General features: G+C 38.5%; 1 protein-coding gene across 9 annotated transcripts in view; it reads left to right on the top strand.

Moving 5' to 3' along the window:
• BCAS3 (BCAS3 microtubule associated cell migration factor) overlaps positions 1-19,479 on the top strand; it is a 310,290-nt gene that overhangs the window by 39,402 nt on the left and 251,409 nt on the right. For all 9 annotated transcript variants that reach the window (XM_030462196.1, XM_030462194.1, XM_030462195.1 and 6 more), the window contains exons 8-11: positions 256-363; positions 2,921-2,997; positions 12,614-12,690; positions 14,128-14,211. In XM_030462196.1, the coding sequence (XP_030318056.1) occupies positions 256-363; positions 2,921-2,997; positions 12,614-12,690; positions 14,128-14,211 (346 nt within the window). The remainder of the gene's footprint in view (positions 1-255; positions 364-2,920; positions 2,998-12,613; positions 12,691-14,127; positions 14,212-19,479) is intronic.

Genomic DNA, 19,479 nt, shown 5'->3' with positions numbered 1-19,479 from the left:
TCTCATTTCTGACACAGGAAACTAAATGCTTGGCAATTATTTGCTCCATAAAGGTTCTTGACCATTGTGAATATCATCATTCCATTTTAATCACACCTTCCTTTAATGTAGGAGGCTTGTACTGACCCTTTTTTCCTCATATTGCTGGATTTTTCATTAAGTATACTTAGTAATGTAGGGAAGATGAAATAATTTAACAATAATTTTACCAAAAAAAATCCTTTCCATTAAAATATTTTTTTTAATTCCTTTTAGGACAAGCCCACCTTACTGCTGTGTGGACCTTTATTCTCTGCGAACAGGAGAGATGGTCAAGTCCATACAGTTCAAAACTCCTATTTATGATCTGCATTGCAATAAAAGGTAAGGATCTTTCACTCTTCTGTGTTAAAGCATGGAAATTTTTGGCAATAAAAGCTATTTCTGGTTTATTTACTCCCTGACTTACTTATTTGGATTTTCCTGTAAGCATAGCTTTGGTTCTTCATTTTTAAAGCAATCTTTCAGTTTCAGGATGACAATATGCTTTTCCAGTGGCTTTCATTCAATAAGCTCAAAATTTGTTGCATCTGAAATCATTTAAGCTTCTTTTAGTTGTGATGAGGGTGAGGAGGAATCATAGGACTCCCTCTATCAGCTACCTATGGGTGGAGAAATGGGATCAGGGGGAGTTTAAGCAGTATAAAGCACTAAAGACTTTATATCTCTGTGATCCATTTTTCTGCCAGACATACACTGCCTGCCTGCACATCCACACATTCCTGCTGTGCAGCCCGTGGTTTACAGGGCAATAATGTTGCTGTGAGTCAAGTAACAAAGCAGCATCTCTGAAGTGGGGTAATGTCACCTGATTTCTGAGAGAAAAAAGGGCTTAGAAGGCTGAGCATCAAATAAAAACCCAACCCTAGAAGCCACAATGGTTAAACAGACATTTGGCTGGCATTGTAGCATCAAAATCTGAATGTTAGTGATGACATTAGGTCAAGTATAAGCTACAGAAGAAAAACAGAACTAGTGAACAAACACCTTTAATACCACAGCTAGTCCAGTAATAAGGAGGGTATTTTGATAGTGTAAGTGTTTAAAGAAGCAAAGGATGATGGTGCTGTGGTTTTCTTTTTTAAATCCCTTTCAGTCTCCTTGTTGTAGGATGTGAGTGTGATTATTATATCAGAAAAGAGTTTCACTGAAGTGGTTGAGTTGGTGAGAGTTATGTGCCATGAATAGGTCACTGTTCCTTTAAAAGCTGTCAGGAGGAGTTCAGTACTTATCTGTGCAACTGTCCCTTGAAAAATTTAAAGTTCCCTTGTGTATGGTGTGATGATAGTAAATCTTTCCAGTCTGGCCTCCTAGCAGAAGAAAAATCCAATTGTAAAACCAGTCAAAAGGCAAATCATCATTCAAAGTCTCTCCCAACTAGAAAATCTTTCCAGGTGCTAATGTTTCTTTTCCTAAGTGGTGAAAATGGAAAAGCTACTTCAAAGCTATGTGGCTGTATCCAGGGTAGCTGCTTTTCTGGAATGTGTCAGCTTCTGATATTGTCCAAGGAAAGCTCACTATTTCAGACTGAAAATGCATTAAATGTGGTCAAGTGCAATGCTAATGGTGTGTTAACCATACTACAGTCTAATGGAGTCCAGAATTTAAATGTAAAATAAAACTTGAGTTGCAGGAGGGGGAAAAACTGTTTATTATTTATGTATTTACGCTCTAGAATCATTCATCTGGTAGCTTTCATTTATGCAGAAAGAGTAGAAAACAAATATCTGCAGGGCTGGGGAATACTACCATCAAATATATATACTTTATTTATATTTTGCACTTTGACATGCATTCAAAGTCTTTACATTATTTATTATTAACCTTTGTTTTAGGCCTTGTGGAAGGAGTTAGAACTTGTACGTTTATACTGATGGGCAGAGAAGTGACAAGGTCCTGGGGTGGGAGAGTCCTGAAAGAACTGAAGATCCAGAGCATTTTGTTGCTCTCATCACAGCCTTCATCAGAAATCAGTGGCTGGTGCTGCACCAGGGTGTTCCATAGGCTTCAGGAGGCAGCTGGGGACCTGTAGCTGGGTTATTTGGGCAATGTGTCAGTAAAAACAGTACCAGCCCCAGAGTCTTCCATTCTTCATAAGGAGAAATACTTAGATGGCAGATCTTACCTGTTTATTTGTTGACTTCCCAGGTGGTTCTTTAGTTCAAGAGTTTAAGAACTTGTTTTTTGGGAAGTTAGCAATTTAGGGGAAGATATATCCTGGTGATAAAGCTTTCAAGATTGCTTGATTGCCAAATTTGGCCCCTTTGGGTTTTGACAGCCCTGTATTTCTTTTTAGTTGTTCATTGGTTTTCTTCTGTCCCTGTGTTTCAAGTAAATAAAGGGTATTTTACAATGAAGGTGTGCTCATGTACAAGTGCATTCATAAATACACACCCAGGACTTTGCTAACTGACCCAAATCTTTGGTTTTCAACTCTATTTGGATGTTGATGTTCTTGGTGTGAAAAAACCTTTGCTTTTAGGAAATAAGGTGGTTTAATAAATTTACAGTGAGATGGGCAATGGGATTATTCCAAATTGAGCTCGTGTTCTATCAGTTGTTGATTTGATTGTTATTTGAGTCATTGAAAGTAATTGAGGATCCTTGCAATTCCAATCTTTGTTTTTAATGGAGCTTTTACTGCAGGAGGTATATCATAAAAATGCTGTGTTGTTCTGTATCAGATCTGTGTACTTCCTGAAATGAAGGTTATGTGGTTGGGATGAGAGAGAATCCTCAATAACTGCCATGTGTTGGGAACCTGGCAGTTTATCACTGTTGAATTTATATTGATGCTTTGGAAATAATTACATTTAGATATTGAATCTTTAAACTGATGCATTTGATCTTTAAAGCACACGTTGTATTTCTGTGTTTTCAGGATACTTGTTGTAGTCCTGCAAGAGAAAATTGCTGCCTTTGACAGCTGTACTTTCACCAAAAAATTCTTCGTTACAAGTACGTATAAAAATTGGGTTCAGACTTTTTGCTCTGGTGGTGGAGTGAGAAAAAAACCAGAATTGATTTTCTTTTTGTTCTGTATTTTTCAATCGTCACAGCAGGTCTCTGATTTCATTTGGAGTTTCAGGAAATCTGTTGCTTCACAAAGAAATAAAACCCAATCCAGGGGTTCTTTTGTCAGTCTCTGGCTCTTTTGCATATTTATTGTGCTGTAGCTCCTTTCTTGTTGTGAAGAACACCTGGACTGACATCCACAGGTAGCTGGAAAAGTCATTTACCTACTCCCAAGGCTCTGTGGTTTTGTCTGTGTAATGCTGGCCAGTGAGAAAATATTTGCTCCAGAAAAAATGAAAATCTTATCTTTCCAAACAGCTGGTGACTGGTGCTGCTGTCTGTCAATCAGTAGTGCCTCTCAATATCTGTAGATAACTGAAGTATCATCATTTACATTTGTTTAAAAAAAGGAGAATCTGAAATTTCCTGTCTGTGTTTTTTTAATCACAGTTGGAAAAGTTTTAAATTATCTTTTCATATTATCTGTCTGCTTAAAGAAAAATGCACTTAGGAGAAGCTATTTCTTGTAATAGTTTGAAGAAAAGCAGCTTTATGCAGTAATATTAAAGTTGCCAATAGGTGTCAGTTTCTTCCTATGGATGGCTGAGAGGTTCTGGGAATCTGCTGGGGTTTGGTGGGGAGCCAAATGGGAAAGGACTTGCTTCTGTCCTCCTATTCCTTACTCCTTTTGATTTTTCCAAAGAGAATTAGGATACAAGCCTTGCTCTTGCCAATTTTGTGGACTGTTTATACATAGAAATGAAATGCAGAATGTACAATTAAAAACAGTGTCAGGATTTCTGGAGTTTGGTGTTCCTCAGCAATGCTACTGCAGCTGTGTTGCACATGAGTGGTATTTGTCTTTCTGTTTTTGTTTTTGTGGTCGAATGTGTAGCTTAATATATTGTTGTAATAAAACTACCATAAAATATTCAGGATGTAGAACATGGTCAAGTTCATGCTGCTGTTGGAATGTTTAATCCTTTGTTTCTTGATGTTTCTTCAGCAAATTTGGTGTAGTGTTATTTTTTTTTCTTGTTTTTTCCCCTGCATGTGATCATATGGCAATGTGCTGACTTGTCTTGAATGGCAGAGAGCCAGCACATTTTATTTGTCCCTTTTGTAACAAAAAACTCAGTGTACAGGTGCTTATTATGTGAATTTAAGACAGGTGAAATGTGAAGAAAAAGCTTTCTGTGCATATTGTAGAAAAGTAACCAGGATATCCTATAATCTACCCTGTGCTGCAACCTTATTTTCAAATGTGTGCTAAGGAAAGGTGTAGCAAAGCCTGCAAAGGACTTGTGGCAGTAACTTTGGTACAGCATTCTCTTCTCCAGTGTGCTGATCTTGGAACCAGCCCTGGTTGGTTCAGAAAGGACTCCCCTGAAGGGGAAGTTAACCCAAGCAATCATTTCTCACCTTTTTTTTTTATTAAAGTTTTTTAAAATAGTGTTATTGGGGTTCACTCAAGATTTCCTGTGGAGCATTTTTCTGCATACTGCAGATGACAGAAATGAAAGTGATGTCCAGGCTTTTTTTCCCCCCTTACTTTGCTCTAAACAATAGATGCAGAAAAGCTGAATTTCATTGATTTCTTGTACATCAGTGCCCCCTCAGCCCTTCTCCAAAAATGCTGGCTTAGTGGAACATTGATGATTATGAATATGGCCTGATGGATACTTTCTTCTCTGTAAAGAAGATCCTTCCCACCCCCTGGGCCCTGAGTAAAGCTGATCACAGATAACATCATGCATGGCATCATCTTTGTGTCCGATTACCAGTGCCTGTTCAGCTTCTTTGGCCCTTCCACTCCTCATATTGATATATTCTCCATCCATTATTCTCTAGGGATGAAGACAGTTATTGCAGCCATTAGCTGGCACCACATTTCTATTGATGCTGTGCAGCTAGAGCCTTGAGAGGTAATTTTCCAGATTTCAGTCAGAGTACTTTCTATACAACAAAGTCTCAAAAGGATTGCCTCACCACAAGCCAAAAATTATTCAGTGGATGTTAAACGCACCCCACCTGCACCTTGCTAAAGAAATAAATAGAGCAGAGCCAAAGCAAACCACATTTGGTTCTCTAATCTGCAGTTTGGAGGTGGTGTTTCTGTTTTCACTGACATTCCCATGCAAGAAAAATAACACGGGGGTTCCGTTTGTCACAGCTCTGATCTGGAAATCATCTGGGCTTTTTTGTCCATTTTTTTGTCAGCTTTGTTGGAATTCCTTTGCCCTGATGGGCACACAGGGAACAGTTTGATCTCTTTTCTTTGAAGTGGACTGGATGTCTTATGAGAAAGTTTAATGCCTGAAGAGTTATGTCCTTCAAGGAGTTCTGTTTGTGCATTTCCTTTCTCAGCTGTGATCAGCCAGTGATATTTCTCTTGCATATCCTCCATGGTGTAATAATTGATAGGATCCCCTCTCTGGGGAGGGACACTTGTCAGTTTAGATCTGAAGTCCTTCAGGCAGGTGGGATGTGAGCTCCTGTTTCACAATGTTTTCTTGGTCTCTGAAGAGAAGCCAACTATGTTCCTGTGAATACTATAGAAATATTTTTATTTGTATCCACACGCTCCCATGTAAATATCCACATCCACACCCCCCTCCATGTCCTCTGTGCTTGCTGAGAGAAGTTGATCTTGCTTTTGCTTTTCAACAGTGTTGTTTATAAGGACATTTTTTGCCTGAATGTGAGGATCAGGGTATCACTAGTACAGGATAATCTTAAAATCTTTTTTAAAAAGGTCAGTGTGGCAGATTGATACAAATGAATGTCTTCAGTGCATACAGGGTGTTTGGCTGTATTGCAGGGAAGTGCAAATACAAGAGAAGAATTGGATAAAGACAGAAACAAGGCATTGGTACCCAAGATGTGTATCTATCATATCTGCTGGATGTGACAGCTTTAAAAATTATGTAGAACAGGAAGTTCTGTTTGTTTCTGTGAGTTATTTTTATCTAAAGCACCCAAATCCTTAGTGTTAAAGGCCAAAACAAGGCCTCTTGTTCACAGTGACCTGTAATGGACAATAACCTCTGTAGTAACATTATTATTTATCACTGTCCAATTCTCTGAATAAAAAAACCTGAGATTAAAATATGGTTTGACCTGAAACTGGTCAAATTTGTGCTGAATTAAGCAACCAAGCCTAATAAACTTTAAATGCTGTGGATAGTTTCAGTAAAAGCTCTGGTATTGGAATTAGACCAACAGAACAACAGTAAAATACTTCAAACTGCTGTGATATTGGCAGTGGAAGGAGAGGGCTCTGTAGTAATAATAAGAACAGTAGTAAGCACAATAATAGCATTAATAACCATGATGATTAATCTGTGGTCTTTCCCTAGGCTTGTGTACAGGAATTCTGTTCTCTCAGTTGAGTCAAGCACACAGAAAAATTCCTGGATGGCAGGAATGATTTCACAGCAGGGTGCGTCCTCCTGGTTTGCTCTTTTGCTCCATTTTTATGGGTGATACTTAAACAGAAGGAAGTACACGAACAATAGAAGAGTTTTGGAAAGTATGTGACAGTGTGAGAGGAAAAACATTTACATAGGGCCTTTCATCTAGATGGAGCCCAGAGGAATTTATAAACAAGATTGATTTATACAGTTTATAAACAAATAAATTTGGTTTTCTTGGTAATGCTCAAAAAAAAAAAAAAAAAAAAAAAGCCCAAACAAACAAAAAATATTAGATAAATCAACTTACATGAGTTGTTTTCCTTGGGATAAACAAAGGTTTTGCAACAACAGTATCACTCTACCCGCGATTTATTGCACATACCCTTTGCATGCTCTCTGTCATGGAGCTGCTTTGGATTGCAAGATTTAGGACTGTAGTTTTGTAATTTTGTTACAATAGAACGATCTCTACTTCAGAAGACCTAGAAAACAATTACTAATTGATTATAGGCTACATCCAGTGACTGACAAGTAACATAGTGGTTATTGTAGCTGTTTATTTAAAAATACACAATACCACTGCTACACAGACTTTAGCAGGAGGTGGCAAATACCTTGAATTATTAAAGGCAAATAATTTTGTTTGAAGAGTTAATGCATTTTGGAATTAACTCAGAAAACTTGTGTCTGAAACTACCAAAAAAGGATGAGTGTGTCTAAGTGCAGAGGAAATCAGAAGGAATTAGGGAAAAGAAAGCAGGGAAAATTACAGAAAAAGGAAGTTTTGCTTCAACCAACAGAATGAAAAAAAAAAAAAAAAGGACCAAAAAGAACAACTTAGTAAGAGAACAACTTACTAAAATGGTTTTCATTAAAACATAGAAACAAAGTCAAGATACAGAGGATGAAAGCCTGGCAAATATCACAAACAGATTTCTTTTTCTGGACTGTAAAACTAAGTGTAGAGAATAAGAGTTCTGACCATACACTGTGAAATTAAAAAGCAGCCATCTCAGTGGTTGAGATCTCAGTGTCCTGAGATAATCATGTTGGGATGGGTTTGAAGAAAAGCAATCTAGATGCTTCTGATTAGGGTTTTCCCTTTGCTTTTAGCTTTAACCTTGATTCACAGATTAATTTGCATGTTTTTACCACGTGTCATTTCCCAGTGGGCTTTAAGTGAGCTCTGAGAAGGAGGTGTAGCTGTGCCCTGGGTAAGGAGCTGTGCTTGGTTCTGTGCATCCTTATGGAAACTGAAAACAAGCTCTGACTTAGCTCAGACACCTTCTGTCTGGTAGGGTCAGATTTTTCTAGGCTGAACCGTGGCCTTCTGGTGCATCTTCAGCCCTGAGTGCTTTGCCAAGATAAGATCAGCTTTAGCTCTTCATTAATGGAGCCACTCAGGCTGTGTGGGATGTTTCTCAAGTGGAAAATATTGCAGCCTTAACTCTGATAATGCTTCTGGGGGAAAATTGTCATTCAAGTCCTGGTCCTCCACCTCTGTGGCATGTTTTTGTCCAACAGGTGGTGTTGGTATGTGTTCTATTTGGTACAGAATTTATTTGGTGCATGTGCAGAGTCCCTCAGGGCACATCCATCATCCCTGCCTGGGGACTGAGGAGGGCACACACGTAGCACACATCCCAGGATAGTGAGTGACAGACTGTGGCACTCTCATGTCCTATGTAACAGAGACACAGCTCTGGTCCTCCTGAAGAAGAGCTTCTGGGAGAGTGAGATGCTTACAGGCTGCTGATTGCTTCTAGGATTCCAAATATTGTGTGTTTGGATGTGAAGTACCAACCTGCCAAGTGTCTGTGGGTATTGAGAATCCCCACAGTGTTCAGCCCCCAACTCTTCATCCCATATTGAGCTTTTGAGTTCATATATATATAATCATGTGTATATACATCTTTTTTTGAGGCTTTTTCCTTCTGAGAAAGCTGGGAAGCTTAAAGAGCTGCCCCAGTACAAATGGTTCAAGCTTTAATAGTAGCATGTTTTGGTGTTTATTGGCTTAATATCTGTTAGAGCTGAGATGGCTCCTGGTGGCCCTTTTCCTCCTGACAGTGTTTTCCCAAATGTTTGTTTAAAGGCAAAGTGGGAGGAGAGGAATGTGTTGCTTTGCTCTTCTTGGCTGCTGCCTGTGTTCACTCTGCCATTACTGAAGCCAGAGGATGAGCTAGTTAAAAACCACCTAAGGACCTGAGCCCTAGTGTTTTGTAGGAGCACAGACCAATGGAAGGATGCAGAGTCAGGAGTGGATGTATTTGTGTGGATTTTCAGCATGAGTGGAGATGATTTTCTTAATGATGGGCATATGGATGTGAATCTTAAAAAGAGTGGTAGAGATAATAATAAATACAGTTGAAAAATAATTTAAAATCAAGATGCCTTCTTGTTTTTTGCTCATTAGGCAAACATTTGTATCTCTTTTTGGAGAGCTCTGAGTACTTTCTTTGATTCCTCTACACTCAGTAAAACCAAATGCAACAAGTAAGCTGAAACCATCTTTGAATCCAGGCAGTCCAACTCATGCATATTTCAAATTACTTTTATAACTCAGTTATTAAAACAAGAAGTGAAGAACCAGAGAAATTGTAATGCTGAAGAATTTACCTCTGGTACCATTTCAGTACAGGTAAAACTTGCATCTTGGAAATGGGAATATGAAGGCACAGAGTGGGAACTGCCAGGATTTTTCTGCTTTTGTCTTTTCAGAGCTTGAGGCTCATGCATTTCCTCTGGGTGTCACTGTAAAGCACAGAGGGAGAGAGTAACTCAATACTTGAAACCATTTAATACAGTTTCCAATAGATTTTCACCTGTATTTTTGTGGGTGACAGTCCCAATAAAGCTTTCTCAAAGATGAGATGTTTTTTAGTCCTTGCTGGCTTTGCTGGACTTCTGGAAGGACTTTCCCCAAGTGATCTTTTCTTGGATGACCTTTCCGTGCTGTCATTAGAACTTGGAAACTTTGGTCTTCTTGACAGTTAGTTCTGCATTCTCATTATGTTCATTGCTATTGTAAACATGCTAAAGTTGCTGCTGTTGTTGCTTGGAGTGGATTTTTTTTTCCCCTCAGTTGTTTTGAAATTTAGCAGAAGTAGAAGTTAATCTTTAAGAGGGTCAGGCTGGTGAGGATTGGATGGCTGAGCCTGGTGGGTCACGCCGTGGCTGGCTTTTCATTTGCCCAGTAGATGATGTTCTGCTGACTCCAGCTGGTTTTTTGGAAAGCAGAAAAACAATTTGCTTTTCCTTGCCATAAAGTATAACCCTTTGTTTATCCCTGCACTGCTGCAAGTTTCCAAAATGCAGAGATTTGCAAAGAAAAGAAAGGGAGGAAATGGCTCTGTTTTAATGCTGCTTTTTTTGTGTCGGGGAGCAGAGTTTAGTCCTGAGTTGAAGTGTTGACCTCTGGGGAGGTTGTTGTTAGAATTTTGTGTGTGTGCTTGACTGGGATTCATGGAACAAACTGCTTATCCTGGCTTTGGTGAGGACAGCTGCTGATTCTCTAAGTAAATCTTAACTTTCTCCAGCTCCTTGGCTGTTGATGTCAAGAATAATGCTTCTTCCCCTTCTTCATTTGACATAATTGACAGCAGTTCCCTTTCCAAACCAAGACATTGCTTTTTTTGTTCTGGACTTGCTGAATTGCTTCAGCTTTGACCATTGCAGCACATGTGCTGCCTGTCACTCCTGTGGGTTTCTGCTGCAAGAAGGATGTCACGAGGTGCTTGCAGAGTTTGGGAAATGCAAGTGGCTGATTCAAAATTCTCTGCAAAGATTTCCACGATGAGAGCTGTCAGCTGACAGCTTTTAGTGCCATAGTTCTTAAATACAAGGGAAGAAATAAAGTCTGTGGGACCTGAATGCCTTTACTGACCCAGAGAAGACTTTCTGGAGTAAAGTCAGCATTAAAACCTCACTGGTCCTGATCTATAATGGAAGAACATGGTTGTATTTACAACCTAGGGTTGTATTTACAACCTTTTTTTCGCTCACTTTGTTCCTTAAGAGGCTCTGGCTACCCACATTTTATGCACTTCTGGAATGCAATAACAATTGTGGCATCATCTCTTCAGAATTCATTTTCCTTCCTGAGATCAGGGCAGTGATAGGGCCTTACAAAATATTCACTTGGTTTTGCTTTCCTGGCCTGAGATGGATTTAATTGGATGAATTGCTGCTTTTCTCCTTCTCTTTCTTAATGACCTTTGAAATAGCTTGCTGTGATCTCTTGAATTTTGCAATACCCTCACTGCTCTGCTCTAAAAAATGAAAGAAAGAGCTGTTTATCTGAGATAGTGTGAACAGTGGAGCAGCTGTTTCTGCACTTGTCCAACCAAATGCCATCAGATGGGGTTTTAAGTGTTGTCAGATGTCAGTTCAGATGTCCACCTCCGTGCTGTGGTTAACACCCTCCCACACACCTTGTTCACCATTTTGCAAGCATTGAAAACAATTCCATTAAACCTTTAGAAGTTTGTTCTCACTAGGTCTTCAAAAAAACACTTCTATTTATTTTTTTTTTTATTTTTTTTTTCAATAGATGTTGCATTTCAGAATGCAGTGTAGGATTTTATGCAACAAATTGCAGTTGTTGGTTATACGTGTTCTTCCAAACTGTTTTTTGCCTAATCTCAGTGCTCCTTCTGCCTGGGACAGAGGATCAGCTAACCAGGGCTCCTTTAAATGAGACACACATGTCTATATGTTTTCAAATGTTTTCTTTCTTGGCCAGCCAGCAAGAGGATATGAATTACTAAATTGTGTATATTTGCTTAAGAACTGATGAAAATGGAGATTAACCATTCACTTTCTAGTCCCCTCCTCTCCCCTCTTATGCAATATTGTTTTTCTATCTATTTTAATGTACTGGAAGAGGTTTTGGTCTAGTAAAATGGTTATTATGCCTTTGTTTGCTAGCTTAAGTTCTAACACTGAAGCTCAAATCTTGGTACCAGGGTCCTAATCAGTGAACACTTCTGTGGCTTCATCCTCCCTGGGACTTGAGCATCTGAACTTTCAGGCTCTTACCTTGAGAAAGGATCCACTGAACTCAGCAGCCTTGGGGTTGGAGCACTAAAGTTCAGGCAGAGCAGCAGGATTTGAGGGCTAAATCCAGGCAGGGGTTAGATGGTGATGGAGAAGGAGCTGCTGTCCATCCAAAGGAGCTTGATCTGAAGTGACAAAAAACAGAGGGGCAAACAGGAGATGGCAATAGGACAGTAAAAGCAGTCAGGATGAGGGTCACCATGCTCTTTTAGTTGTAGATGACTGAAGCTTTTCATGTGTGCTTGAGCACTCCCTGATTATTTGCAATAATCTAAAATTCTGTATTTTTAATTTTCATAGAAGAGATTTTTTGAGGTAATATTTTTTGGGTGTGTTTTAGGTTTTTAGCTCAGACTTCATACAGCAAGTTGCATTTTCCACAGGCCTGATGAATTTTAAGCCTTACCATGTTTTTGTTCTCAGCTGGTTTGGGTGGATTTCTGCTATAGGTATTTTCATCTTCTAATTGTCAAGAATGATTCTCTCTTCTATACTCATCTTTACGTGTGTGCATATATCTCTCTTTCATGGTACTACAAAGGTAATGAAAACCAGATGGACAACAGAAACTTTGCCACTGATTGTAAAGAAATTATGAATTCTTTCACTTTGTAAAGTTGAGCCTCTCAAAAAAAAGTTTTTTGAGAGATTAAGGACTTGTATATAGAATTAATATGAAGAAAAGCATTGTACACTCATTCATACCATAAAAATCAAGAAGAGCTTGAAGCAGTTTGAAGCCATTGACCAACAGAAAGATGTTAGTCAAGGAAAATTCATGAAAATGTGAAGATTCAGAACAAAATCAGTCAAACTTTAAATATCCCCCTCACCCAACTGTACCAAAAGGGCACTAAAAAATGCAAACATAACGAGGAACAAATATTTACACATAATTAACTGTTCAAAAATAGCTCATTTAACCACAGTCTTATCTTCAGGAACAAAAAACACAAGCATTTTTGGAGTGATATTAGCAATTGAAAGGATTTTGTTTAGACTTGTTGTTTTCTTGGCAATAAATAAAATTCCTTGCAAGAAGTTGTTAAAGAGATTTCTTAATGTTGCCTTGTAAAACTTTTCAGGCTGCTATCCTTGTCCAGGGCCAAACATGAATCCTATTGCTCTTGGGAGCCGTTGGCTTGCTTATGCAGAAAATAAGGTAAGGAAAGGTTTTATTTCAAAAAATGGCTTTTCTCTGGTTCTAGATTTCATTCTAGTATTGTATATAGAGAGGGGAAAAGAGAAAAAAATCTCAGGCTTAATCTTTGACCCATGTTGGTTGTATTTTGGTATTAATATATGTCATATCTTTACTCTGCACATTTGATTGAAGCTCGTGAACTTGGGAAGCACAATGGAACATTTTTGCTCATTTCTAGAGGCAAAAGAAGAAAATCCCAAACAAAAAAATTATTACTCTTTTTACCCAGCCTCAGGCCACAGAAGTGATTGTGTATATAAAGCCTGAAGTGTTTGAAAACTTGAAATTCAGCTTCTAATGCTCTATTTTTATTTCAAAGCAGATGTTTTTTCTCCCTTCCACCTGTGACTGGAATAGCTGTTCCTAGAGCATAACCAGAAATCATTGGAAGGGCAGACTTCAGAAATGTATTTGTTTTTCCACCTTCTCCAGCACAACTGATTTCCCTCTGAACTCAGGGCTGCCTTTCCATTAGTGCCACGCCTCTGTGGTTTTGTAAAACTTAACCAGTCAGCCTGGGATTTGAGAAAAATGTATAGTGGCTGCCAAAAATATAAGCCACTGATCAGCAAAATAATTGTATCATAAAAGGAGTTTAAATGGCTTTTGCCTGACCAGGTACATTCTGTGGACTTCCCCTTTCTTCCTAGTTTAAGTGTTGTCATTTAGATACTTAAATAGAAGCAGAAAAGCCAAGTGTGTAGGAACAAATATATCTTAAATTGACTTTTAATTTTCTTTTATCTAAAACAGATAAACAGGCAACATGTTATAGTGTACAGGCAAGAAATACCTCTGGTTTTTTGCCATTTTATTTAGTCAGAAGCAGAGTTTTAATTGTTCGGGTTCAAAGGCAAAAGCTGCTTTTGGAAGTAGATGGCAGGTTAGAAGAGTCTTGTTTTGATTTATTAATTTTGAAGGAAAGCAATGCAGAATAAAACCCCATGTGCATTCCTTTAATCTATTAAACATAAAGTTTAAAGTTGCTCTTTCCCTTTGTCATTGCTTTGCTTGGTAGTCACGAAAAGGAGGGGAAAGCCACACTCGGGTTCTTAGAATGTCAGATATTTAATGTTACATATACATGGCTAAGGCTTTGGATTATATTTATTTAAATTTATTTGTGGTATTGCTGCCAGACCAAAAATCCCACCATTTCAAAGTTTATGAATTCTTAGTGACTACTCATCTTGTAATTGAAAACTGGAGCTGAGGACGCGACAGTCTGGGTGGCACCCAGAAGATTATAAAAAGGGGTTAAGTGTCTCAGCAGGGCTTTTTGCTGTTTGTAGGAAAAAACACACCACTGTACATGATAAATAAGAGCTCTGGTAATGGGTTATGGGTTTGTGTAGTTTAATAGTAGTTACTTGGTTGCTGTCTTTCTTCTTGTAGCTGATCCGATGCCATCAATCCCGTGGTGGAGCCTGTGGAGACAACATTCAGTCTTACACTGCCACAGTCATTAGTGCTGCCAAAGTGAGTACATCATCTGCTGCTGGGAGAGGTTATCATGGAAGATAATTATTAGGTTTCCCTGCTGAATTGGGCTGTGTGTCAGCAGCCCCCCCATTCACAAAAGAAGAGAACACACTAAGAAACCCGTTTGCATTAGCACCACGGGGATGGGCCTGGTCCTACAAACCTCATTTTTGTTACAGCTCCTCATGTTCTGTTGCAGGGAAATCAGTAAAATGGTTTAGTATAATGGCTCTTCATAGTATTACAAGTTTACATGATTAGAAATTAACATTTTGAAATTGTTAATCTTTTTGCATCACACCTGACTTTACAAGTGCTTGGTGATTTTTGGACTTGGTCACATTAGCATTATAAGTTTCAATCTCTGAAAGATGACAACACAATATTGGAGTTAATTAATTACCTGGTAGCTTTCTTTGAGTGGCAGTATTTATTAATGACTGGTTACATATAGATTCCAGTACCTGATGTTCTTAGTGCAGGTGACATTATAATATCCCTCTGTTTTCAGAGAAATGCCTGGAGTTTCATTCTTATAAAAAGAAGACCAGGGCTTGGAAAAATCTTAAGTCAAAGAGTATGCACAGCTCTTGCTTTACTGTTCCCAGCACTGTGCTCCTTTCCTTCAGGACTTGTCTGCAGCATTATGCCAAAGAATTTCTTTTTCTCTCTCTCTCTCTCTCACACACACACACACACACACACAAAGTGAGTTTTGGCCTTGTCTGGCACACTTCATGCTGATTAGAAGCTTTCATTGTAGCCACCAGCCTTTTCATTTCTGGTATGCACAACAAAACAAATCTAATAATAGGAATTAAATGACAGCACAGAACAGAGAGCTCAGCGTCACTGAAGCAAACAACGGTTACAAGAACCCACAAAGAGAGACACAGGGCATGTCATCTCATGTGAAAACAAAACAGAAAACCAAACATATTCTATCAGCAGAGTTTCGGACCCAAGCTCATTGTGGCTGGAGGAGGAGAAAAATCACAGTTTTTTACATTCTTGAGGAGAGCTTGAATTGCTGTTCTTCTCCAGACATCTGAAATTTGCTGGTATCTCTTTGCAGACTTTCACCCTCAGCAAAAATTAAAAAAAAAAATAAATAAAAAAAAGGAGGAGGGGGAGAAAACTCTGCAGACTCCTTCAATCTCCCAGTCATTAACATGTTTTTTATAGCACGGATAAGTTTGAAAAACCAACTGGCTTTGCATGTTGAGCCACAGTTCTGATCAGATGTGGTAAAATCTTACAGATGGATCCCTGTGCTGCCAAAGCCAAGCCTGGTCATGGCTGAAGAAGAACAGGCCAGAGCTTTCTGAAACCATGGAATGGTTGTCAGAGCATTCCAGTAGGCGTCGAAGATTAAACACTGTTCTGTTTCATTTTATTTTTTTTTCAAAAGACTAAAAAAACAAAATCTAAAAAGGAGGATATCTTTACCCCCAAGGATTGTGGATAACTTGGTTTTAAAGCCTGTAAGGACCACAATGATGGCCTTACCTCCTGCATAGCTCTAGCCAAGGGTCATAATCCAGACATTCCCATTTTAAGCTAAACTTGTGCAAACACTGCAGTGATGTTGCATCATGTTAGTAGCTGCTGAAGATAAAATGTGTTTATAATCATAGGAGAGAAAAGATTCTTAGCTGCTTAACAGAGATAAAATAACAGTGAAAGTTAGGAAAACAGATAATCACAAGGGCACAGTCTCTGCACCTTTTTTTTTTTTTTTTTTTGCCAAGCACATTGCTTTTGCTCTCCACTGGCTGTTAGATGTTCCTGTAGTAGATCAAGTTAATACTAATATAGCTTCAAATATTTGCATGATTTGGCTCTTGATCATATCCCAGCCTTACTCATTTGTTATTTATCTGAGTGTGCAACACTAAATCTCAAATGTTTATTACTGATTTCATTGAATCTTGGCTCACTATCTAGCAAGTTTTCATCTCTGATAACAGAAATGCTGACTTTCTTCTTGGCAAATGTATGCTCCAAGTTTCAGTTGCTCTTTGGCCATCTCATTATCTCACCATAACCTTTACTCTTTGCTTAACTAAGTCTTCATTTATACCTCTGCTGCTCTTCTGGCTTATCTGCCTGCAAGGATTGGTAATTCATCTGCTTTGATCAGGAGAGGGATTGGTTTTTTGGAGAGTGGATGTCCCTTTCTGTTCCCTCCACTGCTGCTTTTTGGTTCAGAAGTGCTTGTGTAGATGATGGAGTTTAGTCAGATCATCTTGGGTTACAACCTTTTCTGTTTTGCTTCCAATTTCTTGTTGAAACAAGTGAAAGAACCTTCACATAAAGAGGAAGGATAAAGCTGAGAGCAATCTCAACAGGGTCACTTTGGAGAATTACCTTTCAGATCCTCAGTAGAAGGTCTCGATGGCAGAATATTTACTTTAATGGTATTTCCTTTGATGAGAAATGTGTTTTAATGTCAAATAAATTCCTGCTTAATCAAATAACCTGGGAGCCTGAAGCTGTGCTGGTAACAGAGAATACTGAGGACAAACTCCTGGTCATGTCAGAGTTGTTTTCTGCTGCCCAGACTCTTGTTATTCTGGTGACATTATGAAGAATTCCTTTGTCACCTTCCTGTTCAACTTTATAATTTCTAGAAGGGTTTGATTTTTGAATATTGCATTTTTTCCTGGTTTTTTTTAGAGGTATCTTTCAAGAATATTGTTTGCTGCTGTTGCTGAAAAAACACATGCATTTTTTCCAGCCTAATCTCTTATTTTCATTTCCCCACATTTGCTTGCTGGCTTTTTGTCTGCCCATGTTCTAAAAAGCTCTGAAAAGTTTTCTAACTTGACCAAGCAGAAAATTTCTAAAAACAGAAAATGTGTCAAGATTCCAGGTCAGGTTAATATTTAGCAAAGATAGAAATCCATGTGTTAGGAAAAATGAAAATACTGTTCCTTGTGGGAGAAAGATTCTTTTGAGTCCAGTTTAACAGACAAAGTAAAACATGTAGAATATCTTTCAGAAAAAAAACCATTATTACTTAACAGCATTAGTGATGGGACAATATTCAGGTGCTTGGTTTGGGAGAAGCATCCAAGTGTGAAACTGCTCCTTATGGTTGGCCATATTTGTCCCTTTGGGTGCAGAAGGGGATATAGGAAAAAACATTTTTCTGTTTTTTTTCTGGGTTTTTTTAATGCTTGGTTTTCTTGTATGTCTTGTTGAAGAGAGGTTTGGTCCCCCATGTCCCTTGCTGAGTCCCATTTCAGCTCCCTGTGCCCACACAGACCTTCCCCATCATAATACATTCTCAGCAGCCCAACTTGCAGTGGTGTTTGAACTGAATTCCTATAGGTTTTCTTCCCTGTCCTACCTCTTTTCAGAGTCCGGGCAAGAGCAGGAAAGGGAAACAGCATTTTAAGAAAGGTTCTGTTTGAACTCAAATCTCTAATTGATTGTCTGTTCATTTTGTTCAAATGAACTGTGAGGCTTTCACATTGTTGATTACCAAGGCAAATCTTTTTGATATCTCTTTCTGCCTTCCATAGGTTTTTCAGTTGTAAACAACTAAATTATATAAAATATATTTATTATGAGAAACAGGAACAATATATTGTCTTGGCACTAAAAGGATGCAAGACCTTTGTTGGAACAAAACAGCCTAACAAGCACTGAATAGTGCATTTTAATTTTCTTGTCTAATTAAAGTTGTACTTATTTTTGAAGTGAGTGAGGTATGAGTGCATACATTTATTTTAATTAAATATATGTTTCTTTATATTTGAGTGAATGTGAATAGTCTTATTTTTAAGTAGGGTACACGTGAGCATACAAGTAATTTGTGTGTTTGCACAATGTGTATCATAGCTTTTACAAAAGGAACTGGATCAAGTATTTTAATTTTATTTATACCAAAATTGCCCTGAGTATGCACTGGCAGGTTCCCATCAGTGACAAAGGAACTGGGACAATGCAAACTTTACCCTGTTTCATTAAAAATGTATTTGGTCTGCCCAATGTCTAGCATCAAATTATAAACCAAGTTCTTGTCACCTCATAACTGCTTTAGTTGATTCCTTCTCTGTATCTTTTAATCCTGGAGTGGTAAAGTGATTTAGCAAAGCCTGCATCTGTTTTCTCTTGTTACCTGATAACTTCTTAATGAGGAGTAACAGCTTATGTGAGAGCAAGGTCATTAACTCTAATGGACAAGGGGACAGCTGATATGGCATGGGAAAGGTTAAAGATTACCAGCCAAGTTTTTGCAAGTATACACACAGCAGAAAGAAGTAAGTGCTGTAATGGTTTTTGCACTGATATTTCTGAGCTAATGGCCTCAGCCACATCTCTGTACACCTCTTACTGCCCAGCAGTCCTGCACTCCCAGTCTGCTCTAACTCAGAACAAGAATTAGTTTTGCTAGATAAGCATGGTAATTTTTTCTAGGGAGCTATAAATTTACACTTGGCACTTTTGTCATCCAGTTTCTCTGGTCGGGATATTAAAAATACTTTCTCAAATAGATCAATTCTTGGTCTTTTAACTTCTTTTGCCATGTAGTACTTCTGCACCCCTGCCTCTTCCCTGCTCTATAAACTTACCAGTGCATTTTATACGCTGGGAACTATCAGCCAGAGAGCTGCCTTGTCAGTTTTTGTATGGAAAGTGTCTCTTGAAATGTATTCTCGTGGTGGCACTGGGCCTACTTTAGGTTTATTCTTCAGATATCATTTTCTCCTGTATTCCACATTTCTCAGCCTTCTGAATTTGCCATTGAAATTTCGGTTTCTTCTCGGTCGCCGTATCCGAGTATAAAAAGAAATCAGAAACAAATGGCAGGATATTACTAAAGACTTGAAACCCCAAAGACATTCCTATGATAAAGGCATGGCTCGATTTTAAGTGGTAGTATCTCCATTAGCATTAATGGGGTAAGTACATCAGCTGAGGCATCTCAGAGGTTAATCAGGCTTCCTGGCTGGATATTGCCATCAATACAGTGTGGCGCCTCATTCTGTTGGCCCTTCAGAGGTTTTCCTGACAACACACTAACAGACTTTGTGTAAGTCATTTCCTATGAATTATTAAAACAAACGTTTGGCTGCTAATTGATGAACACTAATGTGTTTTCTAATCACTGCAGTTTGAGATTTTAGCACTAAACAAAGCAGTTGCAATTGATTTGTGGCTGCGTCTTGGTTTCAGCCTGTGATCTGTACAGTTATTTTCCTTTTCAATTTAGCAGGCAGCTTAGCTTGTCTTTTTAGTTAAGAATTGGCTTGT

Source organism: Calypte anna, chromosome 19 (assembly GCF_003957555.1).
Source record: "Calypte anna isolate BGI_N300 chromosome 19, bCalAnn1_v1.p, whole genome shotgun sequence".
Lineage (NCBI taxonomy): Eukaryota > Metazoa > Chordata > Aves > Apodiformes > Trochilidae > Calypte > Calypte anna.
Note: the sequence above shows the minus strand (reverse complement) of the source record. Positions and strands in the feature narration are given on the sequence as shown.